The following is a 17466-nucleotide window of genomic DNA, read 5'->3' on the forward strand; positions in this document are numbered from 1 at the left end:
GACAAATACTATTCATCTCATTTATATGTGGAATCTAAAATAAAACAGAACAATAAACTCATAGAAACAGATATCAGATTTGTGGTTGCCAGAGGCCCCTCCAGAGGTGGAGGGTAGGGGAATTAGGTGGAGGTGGTTAAATGTACGAGCTTCCAGTTATAAGTTAGTACCAGGGATGTAATGTACAACATGATGACTATAGTTAATAATGCTTTATGGTATATTTGAAAGATGCTAAGGGAGGAGATCCTAAAAGTTCCCATCACAAGGAAAAACATTTTTTTTCTGTAACTGTATGAGGTGATGGATGTTAACTAATCAGTTTGCAATATATACATGTCATTATGCTATCTTAAACTTACAATATTGAATGTCAATTATATCTCAATAACACTGGAAAAGAAAAAGAACTAAAGATGTTCAGGCAAAACGTCTCTTGGAAGGACAGGCTGTCATCCAATATTAGAATTGTGTTGTGTGGAAGAGATTAGATGGCTCCCTAGTAGTTCCAGAGAGGGACAAATGAAAGTTACAGGTAGATTAACTTCAATTCAAAATTTAAGAAAAAGAATTCTTTCTAACCATCCCCTGTCCACCAGTGGAATGGGTTATGTTGGGAGCAGCAATCAACAAGCTCAGCAGAGGCTGGAAGATGCAAAACACAGAAAGGGGGACTGAGACACCAGTACTGAAATGTGTGCACAATTTCAAGATGGCTACAAACCCCAGATTACTATGTCCCAGACTGATGACTTCTAAAAAAGAAACTCTAGGGTGGGATCATGCAGTCTGCCTTAAGAAGCCCTCCAGGTGCTGCTAATATGTGTATTTTCAGAAAAGACAACAGAGGGGAAAAGAGCTTGGGGGAGGGTAATGGGGGTATGCCTGGAAGTTGTCTGCTAATGCTTCAGTTTTGTCAGTGAAGAGGGAACTGAAGTCACTTGCTGAAAGTGAAGATGGAGGAGGAGGTGTATGAAGAGCTGATGGAGGTTTTATGTAGGAAAAATAGGATCAGATTTTCACTTACACAGATATTCACTGATCTTGTGCTAAGTACAAGGAACAAAGGATCCCATAATAAGTAAAAAAAGATGTTTCCTACTTTTATGGAGGCTTATCAGTAGTGAGAGAGGTTTAGTCCAGAACTGAACAGCCCTTTAAATATTTGAAATGCTCACATAAGATTTTCTCTTAAATAGTTAGACATATTCAGTCCCTTTAACCATTATGTACGTGGCATGGTCTTCCCAGTTCCCATACGCTTCTTTCGGTGCTTTTCAGGTGGTCAGAGTTCCCCTGAAAGTGTTGTGCCCAGAAGTAGACACACTGTCCCGGACATGACCTCACAGAATTCAATGTCAGGTTAAAGAGGTTATTTTATATAAATTGCTATAGAGCAAGGCCTCCCCTATTCTCCATGCCTCAAAATGAATAAACCAAGAGTAGACGAGATGCCTATGGGAAAAAGTCCAAAGAGTACAGAAAGGTACAAGGTAGACAGTATGTCTCTTGGCTTGTACCTCAGAGGTTATCACTCAGCTTCTTTCCAGAAACTCTGTGGACATAAAGCATAAATATGCTATCCACACACCCACAAAAACTGCATTATTTTACTTTACATATTTCTCTGGTTTCCACTTTTATCACCGACATTGTTTTATACTGGCACATAAAGACATTATTTATTTGAATTAATGCACCTTATTTAGACGGCCCCCCGGCCCCCGCCCCACACCACTGAGAATTTTAGCCGTTCTTAAGCTTTGGCCTATTATGAACAACTCCAGGATGCACTGAGGCTAATTTGCAAAGTATTTTCAGGTCTCAAATGTAAGCCTGCTGTTCCAGCCTTCTCCACTCTTTTTGGTTAACACTGAATATGAACTATTCTGGTTATCTAATTGTCAAAATCATGAATAACAATGCAGAACAAAAATAAGCAGCTCACAATGCCAATACACATTTCTAAGTAGATGCGGATATACTAATTAGTAACTCAGCACTCTTCCAAGGGGCTAAGTCACTAAGCTAGAACTTTTCCATTATGCCCATAATCCATTGGGGAAACTTCGAAATGCTCAAAACTGATCACAGTGTTCACTTACTTTTGTAGCTAAGAAAAGGAGTGAAGTACCATAGAAGTGGAAGTGTTCTGGGAAGAAATGGTCAGCAAAGTCCTCAAGAATGAGGTAGGAGGAAAGTTATATTATTGGCTTTGTTTAAGGAGTGAATGAGTACCATGTACTCCATTTGAGAAGTCTAAAAATGAGGCTGCAAGAAAAGGCTACTGGATCGAGAAAAGAACTAATTTAACTTGGGAAGCACTGTACTTTGGGAAGGCAAGAAGAAAAAATGCCCACGTTTTGGCCTTGACATCCTCAGACACCTACCCAAAATGAAGGAAAGTAAGGCATAGCATATATTACAGGGTAGTGAAAATAATCATGGGGTATAGAGCCAGAGAACCTTAGGTTCAGACCCATCAGGTCCTCTGTGGCTCCCTCATATGCAGAGTTGAAACCACTGCATCTGAGAATCCAAGAGCCATACTCACATGTAACCCAGACAGCTTAGTATTAATGCTGAAGGGTGGGTAACTAGTTTATTGTTTACAATTAGCAGCTTATTATCTTGAAGACAGTTTCTTAGACACAAACAAACACATTCATTCTACAATCTCTTTAAACAGACGAGATACATCACTAAAGGACCCAGTAACAGACCACAGTGAGAAGGAGTAATTTTCAGGGAAGTATGATCTCCCTGTGATAAGAAAACAAACCACATTCCTAAAAAATTGACAATAAAAAACAATAAGAAGCTTCCATTTATTAAAAAACAAAAATCACCAACTCATGGGAAATAATCATCAAATCATAAAAAGGAGTAGAAACAAAAAATCAAATGTCAATTTAAAGAATATCAGACACACTATAATGTGTGTATACAGTCTCTTAAATAATTTAAGATTAGCTCCATATTAAACACCCAGCTTTTCTCACATTGTTGCAAACCCAAGTATTGTTCTGACTATACAGTCATTAATTATCTTTTTTAACAAAAATAAAGATTGAACTCAAACAGAACTCCTCTTAGTATTGCCATTTTAACTTTTGCCACATTACCAGAAACAGTGTGTTTTCAAGAACTGGATCTTTCTAAGCCCATTTTTATTTTATTTTTTTTAGTTTTTATTTTATTTATTTATTTATTTATTTTGTGGTACGCGGGCCTCTCACTGTTGTGGCCTCTCCCATTGCGGAGCACAGGCTCCAGACGCGCAGGCTCAGCGGCCATGGCTCACAGGCCCAGCCGCTCCACAGCATGTGGGATCTTCCCGGACCAGGGCACGAACCCGTGTCCCCTGCATTGGCAGGCAGACTCTCAACCACTGTGCCACCAGGGAAGCCCCCATTTTTATTTTTAAAACTTCACTATTTGATTATATTCATTGTAGAAAAATGTGAAGATATGGAAAAATATAAAGAAAATTAAAAATTTATCCAGTATCCCTCCCCCCAAATATAATAACAAAAGAGTATGTATCTTTCTATTCTTTGTACATATTTAAAACAAAATTAGTACTGTAAAATGCTTACATATCCCCATTTCATATTATACAGCAACAATATCCTTAGTACGTTAAATATGTGAAACCATGATGTTCAGTTGGCTGCTTCACAATCTAGAGCTTAACCATGATTACCTCCAGTTGTTGGATACTGAGATTGTTTTGAATGTTTGCTATTAAAACTATGTTCTACATCCTTCTTTATACATAATTATTTGTATGTATCTCTGATAATTTCTTAAAGATAAATTCCTAGGAGTAAAGTAACCAGCACAAAGGGTATTTTTTAAGCCTTGTGATACATTTTACCAAAATGCCCTCCAAAAAGATTATACCAATTCACAGTCACATCAATAAATAGTCTAAGAGCTATTTCTTCACATTCCTTGGCAACACAGGAATGTTACTGCTTACCTTTACTGTTACAAATTTGGGGGAATGGTGAAAGGTGTCTTCTTTTTTCTAATGCGTAAATATTTCCCCACATGTTTTCTGGTTATTTGCTTTCCATCTGTTATTTGAAGCAGTCCAAGTCTCTTAGAAGGCATCTCTGATGTGAGCAATGTCTTATCTTATCACTTGTTCTTCCTTAGGGGGCAAATGCACAGAAGCTGCATATCTCTTCTGTGTTTTCTCAAGCAGGAATTCCCCAAATGATTGGAATTAGAAGGTTACCTTGTCTTCTGGGCAGCCACGCTATTTTAATGTCTTGGTAACATAACAGAAAACTGGGCCATTTTCTGAAAGAAAGCAGGCACAAATTATGGGACTCTGAACATAACTCCTAACTTTTAGTTCTTCATTCTTCTTTCATATAAGGTGAGGTTCAGAATGTTTATCTCAGAGGACTGTTCTGATTCTCACTTATCTCCATCCGCCTTCACATCCACTAGGACATATTTTATACACCAACCTCTAGCCTGGATTGTTGTTTATGTAACCTCCATCATTTGCCTTACTCCACTGAAAAACGTCATTGAAATTTCCACGTTAGTATCGCCAAATAGAATAGGAGCTTCTTCATTACAGTGTCTTACATATCTTGACATACAGTGGGTGCTCACTAAGTGTAGTGAATTAATGATACACACTTCAGTGCTGAGACAGCTGAAAATACTGCCCTGGAATAAGGGATTATTAATATGGTGTTCCTTAATGCTATAGAATAGAGGCCATGATTCTCAATTTTGTCTAGAGCAGCAATTATTCATTTTCTCTTTTCTACACATACTGACCCTCTTAAAAAATGCATACATACAGAAACACACAATTTTACACACACTTTCAGAAGCTTCACAGAAAGAACACCAATTTCTACTATCCATACATCTTAAAAATGCAGCTGAAATAATAAATTTATTGCTTGACAAATTATCTTTAAGTTCAAGGGACTATGGTCAAAATGGGGTCAGAAACCTAAAACAAACAAAACAACCCCAAACACACCATCCCATCTTGCAGGTTATACCCTCAGCAGCAGCAAAAGTATGAGTCACATTTCCTGCCAATCAACAGTGTGTTTATTTAGACAAGCCAAAGTCATGCTGTTCTATCACATTATACTCATTATGTTTAGCTAAATGTAACTGTTTCTAGTTTAAAGTGACATTCTCCAATTCTTAGAATCTGTTTTCTGTTCCCCTTTTCTTTATCCTTATAATAAGGGCTGCCTGTATTTCAATTATGATGAAATACTTCATGGGGGGAAGGGCCTAACATTTACTCATTAAAGAACATTTATCTCCTGGGTATATAGGCTGAAACCAATGGATGTGTTTCCTGCTCCTTATGGATTTAAAGTCTAGTAGGGAAGATAGATTACAAATGCCAATATTCCTGACTTTGCCAGTCCTCAAGGCTGAGAGGCATATTATTACAGTGGTGTGCTGGAGCCTGCTTGTACCAGATTGTAAAAACCTGAATATGTACATCACTTCCCACCTTACCAGTGGCTTCATGTTAGTAGCTTGAAGTCGGCCGTGCAAGAGCATTTATACCACAGCAATCAGCAAACACTACAAATCATGGCACCTCCATGCCCAGCAATTGGCAATCATTTACTACCACATAGTGTCCTTGTCACACTAAAACAGTGGCTCTCATTCCAGGGCTCCTCGGTGGTAATTCAGGTAGAGAGGGCTTTTATCAACTTTTCGAATCCTCTCTCAACTACTTTTCTTAAGACCTAAGAGTACAGATGTGTTCTAGGAGACCTTAGAATATACTACTGGCTACTAGGTGAATGTAACATCTGATCAATTTCAGGCAACTTCTTATCCAAGGTGGTTAATCAAGAGAGTCTCAAGATGTCCAAATAAAAACCACACATCTCTGAGCTCAGCAGTCGGTTCAAATTATATTCTGGGAATTAATACTAGAATTGAAGAGCTACCGATCTCCAACCCATCACTTGTTTATCATTAATTACTATCTTAGTTTGATGCAGCATTAACTGTAAGTAGACATTCCCTGGCACCATTTCAGTATTGCTGTTGTCAGTGTTTTGGCTTTAAAGGCTGCCAACACTTTGCGTGGATCTGCCAAAGAGAAAACAGCCTTGTCTGCAGTGTAATCCATGTACAGAGCAAACATTACCGATCTTCTGAAGTAAAACTTAGGGATATACTACAAAGCAGGACAATGTTAAGAACCTGGTAGACTAGATAATAAAACTCTCCCCACCTTAACTTCCAGTGCTCTTGCATTACCAGCCAAAATGTGTATCTATTCCATTTATGGTTAGTAGTAGTAAATGGCATGAAAACTTGTAGAAAACATCTAGTCTAGTATAAAATACATAAGAAGATGGACCAAGGGTGAAATGCAAATTAGAGAAAAAGGCAGCTGAGGGTCTATGGGAAGTGTCTGCTTACAGATGGCTGAGGATACTTACCCTAATGTTATGGAGGGTTTCTGACCATTCCATGGATCCTATCTGAGGTATGGTAGTGAGAAGTAAACTTTTGGCTTTATTGGCATTTTCTTTCAGGGTCTTTAAGACCCGGTCCACAGAAACCTAGAGAAACAACAACACGGGATGTTAACAGCAATTTAAAATTCCACTGCTTTTCACAGAACATTTTCTTGAGTTCCTACCTGATCTGTTAAAGTCAGTTTACCCCAGTTTCAACCCCCTGAGCGCAAGCTCTGCATGTATCAGGGAGAGCTCTTGGAGAAACCCAATGACATCTCTGAAAAGCACTACTGGTTTTCAGTATGGCATCCAAGAAAGTTTCTCAGATATATAATGTGTTAGCATGGCCTAAAAAGATTGTGGCTCTTCTCATGTCCATAGAATGGATTCCAGTTTTAAAAACTGTTGCTATACTGGATAAATCAGAAGATAAGCACATTTCTCTTTAGAGAAGTCTTCCAGCTAATAAAGAAAAACGATGGAATCAAAGCATCAACCATTTTACAGTCCCAGTGAATTAATGGATGGGCTGTTAACATCACAGAACCAAAAAACCCAAACCAAACAAAGAAAAAGTCCACTTTAATGAGCTTCCGTGTGGATTATGATGACCGAATATGATCAAATCTCTAGATCCTACTGCAAATTTACAGAAAATAACAGAGCACTGAGAAATTGGATAAACCACCCTAAGGAGATGATTTCACCAATTCGGACAGTGGGAAACTCTACAGGACAAATGACCTGGTTTCTTTTAAAAATACCTGGAAGAAAAAAATCACTTATGCTATTTGAGATAACTAGAAAATTGAAATTTGCCTGGATGTATTAAGCAATTATTGTTGGAATGCGATAACAGTAATGTGGTTATGTTAAATGTTTCCTAAAATGTTTATGGATAAAATTATGGATCAGAGTATAGATGAAATATGATTGGCCTTAAGTTGTTATGTTTATGATTGAAGCTGGATGTTGGATTCTTGGACGTTCATTACCATTGTCTGTTTCTGTGTATGAGTAAAGTTGTTTCATAAGGAAGCTGAAAAAAGTTAAACAGATGATCAGAAGGAGTACTTGTCATGTTCCACTATGCTTAGAAGAAACCCAAGATTCAGGGGCAGGGCACAGTGATTACACCTTTCTGTTTCCTGAAGTATCAAGTCCAGACCCCTCCCACAACACTGAGATGTGTTTAGAACAAAATGATGAGCTCTGTAGCAGAGGGGAGTCCCATCACTGTGCGAGGGGATCACAGCACAAGGTGGTGACCAGCTAGCTGGGTGCCTGGCCAGCTATGAATCTTCAAACGCAGGGTCATGAAGCATCCAAGAGATTTACCTTGTATTTTACTCTTTTCCTCACACTTTGTGACTAATATAGATTCTGATCTCCTTTTTCTCTTTGTTTCTGCTGTTGTTCTTCACCCAAAATGTCCCTTCTACTAACTTCCTCACAATAAATTCTAACCTTCTGTTCAACATCCAGCTTAAATCTCAGAGAAGTTTTCTTCAGAAACTATCCCCCTCCCCCATTCCATCACACCTACCATCTGATGACCACCCTCTCAGGAGCCAGCACTATACTAGATGCTCTACATTTATCATATGGTTTAATTCTCCTAATAATCTAATCTCCTAATAATCTGCAAGGTCAGAAATATAACTACACAACCCCCACCCATGCGAACAGGTTAAATAATTCAACCAGTATTACAAGTAAAAAGAACAACAGGAATTTGAAGAAGGGTTTAGGCAACTCTAAAACCTTTTTGCCATGCCAGGCTACACATCTGGTTTAAAGCACAATGACACACATAGCTGACTGAGATGATGCCATCTTTGTCTATGTTTTCCTGGTGGCATTTAATATTATTTGCTTTCGTGCCTTACCACTTACAAAGAGCTTAGGTTTGTTGTTTTTTTTTTTTTGCTTTTAACTGAAGTAGCTCCAACTGACTGTTTTCCAAACCTCATGTGGGCTACTAAACGAAAGTACCATTCGCTCTGCATGGGAGACAAATGTTACTAGACCGAGCAGAAAGCCACAGGCAGGAAGCAATCTGCTCCTGCGGAGTGGCAGAGGCTGGAGTCTCCTATTAATTGGAAGCAGCTTCTCAACATCATGAGGCTGAGCTGTCCCTTAGGTGACCAAAGCTGCCAAGTCAGAGACTTTGTTGGGTCAGGATTTGCAAATCTCTTACATAACAAACATCCTAGTTGTCAGCAACAGTTTATTACACTGCGGAGTCAGGATAAGACATTCATGCCAAGAATCGGTGTTCATCTATGACCCAAAATCCATACCCATGGATGGACAGGCAGCTAGAATATCTTACTCCATTTTACATGAAATTGGATGGTGAAACAAGCAGCCTGAGATGGTGGTAAGGTCCCTTTGGGGAAGATGTCACCTTCCCTAAGTGTGTTCAGAACCGCCACCCCAGCACTTCTTCCTTAAAAATTTCTTGGCTGTAGTTTTATCACTTTCTCTTTTGAAAATGAGATGAATGACAAGACAAATGATCTGTTTTTTTTCAAGTAAAATGCAAGGAATGAAAAGGGAGGAGAATATTACAGTAAAAGATTTAAGAGGCATATCGTTCAAATACAATGTGTGGATTACAAGGGATCCTGATTTGAACTGTTAAAAATTATAAAACGAGGGGAAATGTGACAAATCTGGACATTTGATTATATTAAGGAATTAATTTCAATATTTTTTCATACAACAATGGTGTGGTTTTAAAAAATTATTTTAAAAGAGAGGCCTTTTAGAAAAATTTACTTCAAAATAATTAGGGTAGGGGAGAGAAAAGTGGGTAGGGGCATATAAATAAAACAAGATTTGACATGGCTGATAACTGGAAAGCTCAGTGATGGTAACTGGGGGTTCATTATACTAGACTCTACTTTTGTAGATGTTCAAAGTTTTCCACAAAGAAAATATTTGTTTTGGAAGCCTGACCTCAGTGGCCCAGTGTCCTCAAATACCAGCTGGATCTTGCTGTCTTTCCTGCCAAAAACCCTCACTGACCTCCCATCTGAAATCCTTACACAGCCTACGTGGCCCTGCCTCCCCTTCTCCCTCCTCTCCTCTCCACTCAACTCAGGCACAGCCATCTTTCCCATCACACTTAAACCAGGGAGCCTTCCTGGATTTCAAGTATTTGGTTGGGCCAATTTGATATGTACTTCTGTACCTTACCACACTATTTCCTTATAACCCTGAGCCTTCTCACATTGGTTTGCTTGGCCTCTACCCAGCCCCACAAAACCCAGAATGTTGGCTCCTTATAGACTTGTCTGTCTGCCATCATATTATTATACCAAGCACAGTACCCAGCCAAGGTAGGTGAGACAGACATGAATACAGACAGACATGAATACAGAGTCCTCTTACCAGGAAGTGGTACGTAATAGTAGGGTTTTCACCCTACATAATAAACAGTAGCACAGCATACAGAACTTATAACCAAGTCTTTATCCTTAAAGTAAGGGCCAAGTCTCAATATAATTCCCAACACACCTACATGTTTACAATGTACTGTTCCCCTGCTGATCCTTGGATAAAAGTGTCTTTTTATTCTCTCTGAAGATTTCTGTTCTTCCAGTGGGAACTACAGAAAAAATCTGTTAATACCTAATGACAGTGTATAAAAAGCTGACTTTAAAACCTGGTAGAATGGCACTTTCTGGAACTAATGTAATATAAACAAAGAGTTAAGACACTCTCTTACTGGCACGTGGAAACCCAGGCCATACAAGTTCCAAAGAGAATTTCACTTACCACTTCCTCATGCTCCTTCCAGCAATCATAATCTGTTGCCATGGCGATACTTGCATAGCAAATTCCAGCCTCCTTAGCAAGAATCACCTCTGGAACTGTGGTCATGTTGATAACATCCGCCCCCCAGGTTTGGAACATGACGCTTTCTGCCCGGGAGCTAAAACGAGGTCCCTCAATTGTGATCATTGTCCCTTTTGAGTGGCACCGGAGTCCTAGCTTCTTAGCAGTCTCTATGAGGACCTAGAATGCAAAGAACCAAACTCAAAACATACAAACATAAAAATAGAAGTTCAGCTTAATTTATTTTTCCTCTGATTCTTTAAAAGATTGTTACTATAAATACCTAGTACCTGTAGGCCCTCAAAGAGAACCTAGGAGATCACAGAAGGGTGTTTCCTAGACCCTTACCCTTACACAGTGCTCTGTCCTGCCCCAGCCCCTAGCTCACAGCTACAAGAGCAAACAGTGAGGTTTCTCTACACACCAGGCATTTGTTTACATGCTTTAATCTCACTTCTTAACAACTTTAAGAGACTATCATGGATTGTGAATGGGGGCTTGAGCCTGAGCTCTTAACCTCTAAGGCTACACTAGGGTGCCTTCCTCATTCACATCTCAGAGATGTGCAGAGTGAACTGTTTTCAAGCTCCTGAGAAACTCATTCTCACTGCTCTTTTATACAAAACCTGAGGGCTTTTGTGAAAGCTTTTTGGGGGTAGAAAGTGATTTCATAATCTCTTTTGCCTGTTGCCTCTCTAAAGACATACAGTAAAAAACAGAATGGGGCTGTGCTGATTTCTTCTATCCAGAGATAAACTTATCTTGGCATCCCTTTAGAGGCAAGGCCACATATGAGTTTAGAAACATTATTTAAAAGTTTGATCACTTTTTTTAGTGTCTAATAACGTATGTCTAATCTAATTTCATTATTTTCTTAGCCTGTGCATCAACATTCCTTTTTAATTTAAAAAAATTAGTCTTTTAAACTTAACTGTTAAAGCACTGCCAAGAATTCACTTACCCTTATGTACGTCCTAGTTTTTTCATCTGTAAAATGGGAATAATAATATTATATAACTCAGAGATACTGAGAAGTTTTTTTTTTTTTAAAGAATTTATTTATTTATTTATTTATTGGCTGTTTTGGGTCCTCGTTGCTGCATGTGGGCTTTCTCTAGTTGCAGCCAGCAGGGGCTTATCTTTGTTACGGTGCGTGGGCTTCTCATTGCAGTGGCTTCTCTTGTTGCGAAGCATGGGCTCTAGGCGCAGGGGCTTCAGTAGTTGTGGCTCGCAGGCTCAGTAGTTGTGGCACACGGGCTTAGTTGCTCTGCAGCATATGGGATCTTCCCAGACCAGGGCTCGAACCTGTGTCCCCTGCACTGGCAGGCAGATTCTTAACCACTGTGCAACCAGGGAAGCCCCGATACTGTGAATATTAAATGAGCTAAGGAATATATATAGCAAGGAATCTAAATGCTTAACTGGTCTTCTAATTATTAACACTGGCAGCTTCTACACATTTCCCAAATAATTTGTCAAGTTTCCTATGGTACCATATATAAAATGGAGTGACTCAAAGTCAGTAGAAGGCTCCAATCTAGGCCAAAGTCTTGCCTGCACATGGCTGAACCACATAAGCAAATTAACCTATTTCCTTAAAAATAACACATTATGCTATGGCAAGACGAGAAAGAATTTTAACAAGAGCTTCGGCAACTCCAAATTTAGAACCATGACAAGCCCTAGATGACTAGCTGATGCTACATCATGTTTATTTATCCTATACATGCTGAAAATAAGATTCTGCTAAATCAAAACTTTTCCTTAAGGAGTATAGGTATAAATACAAGGGCTTATTAAATCCCTCTTTCCCCTGCTGTCCCCCCCACTTTCAAAATTAAGATATAACCAGCCCAGTCCTGTCTTCATTAAATGTCTTTAAAAATCCCAAATAACTGAGCTGTATGTCTCGGCCAAACTTCAGAGTGCTTCTAGAGATGTGTGAAGGAAGATCACAACTATCGCAGGCCAGTGGCAATGTGCCTTGTACGTCTTCACCATCACCCTGGATGGTGGGTGCCACGGTAGGGAGGAGGAAGTAGAGGCTTATTGGCCTGGGTGGGCCAGCCAGTGACAGACCCTGGGCCCTTGCCACCTGGGCAAGTACTCTGCACTCCCACACGAACAGATAACGCCACTGTAAGGTGCCAGAAATATAAACTACAGGCTGAGAGGTCTCTTTACTGTGTCAGGACTTTAGAAGAATGTGTTTCAGATTACCTTTCAACTAGAAGTACTATTTTTGGAATAGGTAATACTTGCACATGGTACAAAAATGTAAACAGTACAAAAGGATATTATTCTGTGACAAGTATTTCTTCTACCTGTGTACTAGCGATCCAGTTTCCCCATGGGAAACAACTGTTACCAGTTCTTCAGTCAACTTTCCAGAAACACTCTATTTGCATATAAATATTTTCATATTTATCTCTTTTATATACACATATTTCAACACAAATGGTAAGATATAGTACAACCATAGTGTACCTTGCTTGCCACTTCACAATCTGTCATCGGTACACAAAAGTACACAATGATGTTGAAAGTTAAAATGATAATTACGAAGGGGCAACACCACCCACTCTTTACATTTTTTGGACAATATTTTAAAATCTCTTTTAGGGTATATAAGAATAAAGTAATATTCTGAAGGCCTTATTTTCCCATTTTCTTAAACTGCCCTCCACAGCACTCTTTTAAAGTCTTCATGTGAGGGTCCTTAGCTTGACTAGACTAATAATAGCTGAATTAATTCAGTCTCAAGGGAGGCCAAACTGCATTACTGGAAACTATCATCCAGCCACCACATTTACATGTGCTCTGCATACATCATTAGCACTTTTCCCTTACCCACCTCTACTCCTAGTGCCCAAATCACTGGGGCAGTACCTCTGATTTCCTACTAACATGCATATTCTCTCCCTAGTCTATTTCTTCCCAAGCTGCCCCCATTTTGAAGTGGACAAAAATGTTATTGCACACATCTAACTTCTTCTGGAGAGCAAATTTATTCTGTGGACAGATCTGTGTTTCAGACTTACATTGTTCTGATATATTCTGCTGATAACTAACCAGGAACATACACAGTTGATCCTTGAACAACACAGGTTTGAACTGTGCAGTCCACTCATACATGGATTTTTTCCAATAAACTCATACTACAATACTATACAATCTGTGGTTCGCTGAATCCTTAGATGCAGAACTGCAGATAAGGAGGGCCAACTGTAAAGTTATACTCAGATTTTCAAGTGCATGGTAGGTCAGTGCCCCTACTCCTCATGTTGTTCAAGGGTCAAATGTATTCTAAACTCACACTTAAAACTTAACCTGCCCTTTTGTTTTAAAGAAGTAAAAAAGGTGCTTTCACAGAAGTCACAGAGAATCAACATGCAGTGATATATCTGAAATGGCTCTCTCCAACGCCTGGCTTTGGATTCTAGATTTCTGAGACCAGAGTGAGGTTAAGGTGCCCTAGCTCTTAACTGTAAGGAAGCTAGTTTTCCATGATTATACAAGGCTGAACATACACTACTTTCCACATTCAGGTGTTAAAATCACCTGAATGATTAACATGTTTAGGTATCTGTATTGTCTAAGTTATTTTATAAAGTAGATTTTACTAGGCAGTTTGTCTCTGACAATAACTTCTGACCTACTGGGTTGCACCTGACTTTCAAATCTTGAGTTATAAGAAAAGTACCATGGATGGACTTTTGAATTGTGGTAGCCATTTTTATTCTCTGAAAGCTAAGGCTGTGATTCCTCACTTTATATCACCATTGGCTTTTGTAGGGCTGCCCCTTTAGTCCTGAGCTCTTACTATAATCCTGGAGAGGAAGCTGGACAGCCAAACTCAGCTCAAAGGCAAATGATGCCAATCTGACAATTTACAGATTATTAATAACTTAATTCATTCATAAAAGCAGTTAACAGTCACTGGATGTCTTATAACTAACAGGCATCACTCAAAGCACTTTATAAGTAAATAACTGTTTTATCCCTCACAGTCCTACGAGGTACATGTTATCATCACCTTATTTTACAAACGAGGAAACCAAACCCGAGGTTTTGGTCCAAAGACACACACCAATTAAGCTGAAGAGTAAAGACCTGATCATAAGAAATCTGGTTCCAGATTGTATACTCTGGACATACTATGCTACCCTAAATTATTTTAAAAGGTATCCTGACAGCAAAATCAAAACTTATTTAAGAAAAAAAAAAAGTAGGTTGCAACTTTGAGTGATTCATCTTACAAATGACTGAGAGTAGTGGAGACATTATTAGCAAAGGGAAACAACTCTTCATAAAACCTTGAGTAAGCAGCAAGCTAGAGAGGGGAAGAGAGACCACATGCTTGGCCAGTTAATTCTACGTCTAGATGCCACCCCAAGCCCTCATGATTTATTCTGGTGCACCTTCCAGAAATATCACGAACCTCTCTGGTTTTAGGGCAGAACGGCTCAGCCATTGGAATATGACACACTCCTCTGGCACAGGAATGATTTCCATCATAGAAGGTCTGAAGCCTTCTGGTAGTCCTACAAAATAAAATATAAAAGGGTAGTTTTTAAAAAGCCACCTTTCCACCCTCTGGGGGCTGGTAATCAGTTGTATCTCGGTCGATATCTTGGTCCTCACTCCAGAATCAATAGTTCTGGATAAGCTGAAGGAAACATTTTTTTTTTTTTAAACAACAAGAAAAAGAGCTTCTGGATGGTATTTGGCTTTTTTGGCTCTGGGTTGGTGGCAGCGTGCTTCCCAACAGGAATTAAAGTGTCTGTGGTCTAGTGGCTGTGATAGGATAACCACACTGAACTGTAGATGCAACTCAACTGTGGGCTCAGGAGGCCAGGTAAAACACTTAAGAAGTCAATATGAAAATTTTCCATCATCTCAGATGTAGAGGATTGTATAGTGAACCCCATATATATCACTTAGATTCAACAGTTTCCTAAATTTTGTCAAACCTGCTTTATCTGTTGCAAATCCCAGACTTTGTCACTTCACCCCTACTTCAGAAGGACCAAAATATGTGGAGTATTTTCCATGGCAATGTCATTATCACAGCTGATAAAAATGACATTAATTCATCAGTATCACCTAATATATAGACCATGTGCAAATTTCCCTGGTGTCCTCAAAAAAAAACAAAAAACCAAAACTTTCTTTAAACCGTTGCTTGATTAGTTTCATGTTCAAACACGGTCCAAACTTTGCATTTGATTGCCCTGTCACTAAATTGAGAGTAATTCCTGCCCTCAACCTTATTTTTTCATGCCTTTGACCCACTGAAGAAAGCAGCCATTCATCCAGCTCCACATTTCAGAATCATCTGTCTCTTCACTCCCTTACTTAAGCTTATGCGTCTACCCGCCAGAATTAGTTCTAAAGTCTCATGAAAGTTCTAAAGTTAACTTTCTGATAAAACATTTTTGAATCTGTAGGAGAGAGGGTAAAATTAAGCCAGTGGCAAGTCACCCAGCAACTTCTCTCTCAAAGTTTTCAGAATAAAGCACTTCCTATATCCATTATATTGTCCTAAACTTGAACTCATGAGTAATACAGAAAAGAAAGTCCTCATTTCCCTAGAGAGGGGAGAGCAGGGGAGGGACAGGGCAAGGGAAAACCAACAGCTGAAGGCAAATCACTTCATTTCTGCTTCCGGGGGTGGGAGGGTAGGCAACGGCATGGAGAAATATTCTGGTTCAGTTTACACAGCTGGTGTGTCCACCTATAAAAGTTAACCTGTTACTTCCTCCCCATCACATATTAAACAGTGACACTAGCTGGCACCAAAGCCACCTTGCTCAGAGATTAGGCCTCAGAGATTGGGAGGAATGAAAACTCAGTCTGTGCTCTTCTCAACCCCTTATCGTATATGGGTCTTAAGGGAAAGGCTAAGTTAACCCCAAAGCAATTTCAGATGGCGTTGAAGAACAGGTCAAATGACTCTTCCAGCCTATATAAACAGAGGCTTTTCTCTTTTTTGTAAAACTGACTAATAAAATGGTTCCACATATTCCAGCTTTGGCTTGGTTTCAGCCTTCAATGAGTCAAGTATTAGCAAAAATCCTACTTACAACCATGATTAAGTGTGAAAACAGGGCCACAAAACCCTTCAGTGGCTATACCCCAATAGACATCTATGCAGTAACACCCCCATCTTATCTATCTCTGTCCCTCTCTATCTCCATCCCTTCTTTGCCTAATTACTCCTCTCTCTGTTCTGAACATTTACCTTAAGACATAATATGTATTAGTTATTCCTTATGTTATGCTATATACATATGATACTAACTGCCTACAGTTTTAATTCCCTCTCAACTGGAACATTTTACATTTTTCTTTTTTTCTTTTTTTTTTTTTTCGCCAGACGCGCAGGCTCAGTGGCTCATGGGCCTAGCCGCTCCGCGGCATGTGGGATCTTCCCAGACCGGGGCACAAACCCGTGTCTCCTGCATCGGCAGGCGGACCCTCAACCACTGCGCCACCAGGGAAGCCCTACATTTTTCTCTTTAAACAAAGCTCCCTAACTGCCACCTCTAAGGCTTATAGCAAACCACCATATCTTCTTGATTCTTTATTTCCCAATTACAAAATGTAGTGTTCATCCACCCATTTATAAGAGTGTTATGAGGATTAAGTGAGCCCTGATGCCTAGATATCCCACAGCAGCTCAGAACTGAGGTCTGGGCTAGAGACTGAATTGGGAGTCAGCACCAAGGAGAAGCTGTAGCTGAGAATGGGGCCTCAGAGAACCTAACCTTGCAGGAGGGGTAGCCCCGAGGAAGAAATGGGGACTTTAATACCAGTATTTCTAATAGGTTCAGGGTTATGCTGTTAAGATCCCAGGAGGGAAAGTGCCGATAAGAAACATCTCTTCACACTGACTGCCCACCTACTTGTGGTGTTCTGCATAACTCAAACAGTGACATATTCAAGGAAAAGTAATGATCTAATTTTAAATCACTATAAATACTCCTATGCTGCATAAAATAATGAGGCATGATTATGCTGAATGAAATTCAGACCAAGAGCAATGGGGTTTGCAATCACAAGTGAAGTGACTGAAGGACACCACCCAAGTGAAATTCTAAAATGAAAATATATGTGGTTTTATGATCTCCTG

General features: G+C 39.4%; 1 protein-coding gene across 1 annotated transcript in view; it reads right to left on the minus strand.

Moving 5' to 3' along the window:
- Positions 1-4212: 4212 nt before the first annotated feature.
- The window catches only part of MTAP (methylthioadenosine phosphorylase), a 37156-nt gene continuing 23902 nt past the window's right edge, over positions 4213-17466 (minus strand). Inside the window, exons 5-8 of the mRNA XM_007454938.1 lie at positions 14773-14875; positions 10272-10511; positions 6465-6587; positions 4213-4311 (exon numbers count right to left, since the gene is read on the minus strand). Coding sequence (XP_007455000.1) covers positions 4273-4311; positions 6465-6587; positions 10272-10511; positions 14773-14875 — 505 coding nt within the window. The 3' untranslated portion in view covers positions 4213-4272. The remainder of the gene's footprint in view (positions 4312-6464; positions 6588-10271; positions 10512-14772; positions 14876-17466) is intronic.

The sequence above is a fragment of the Lipotes vexillifer genome, unplaced genomic scaffold, assembly GCF_000442215.2.
Source record: "Lipotes vexillifer unplaced genomic scaffold, Lipotes_vexillifer_v1.1 scaffold317, whole genome shotgun sequence".
Lineage (NCBI taxonomy): Eukaryota > Metazoa > Chordata > Mammalia > Artiodactyla > Lipotidae > Lipotes > Lipotes vexillifer.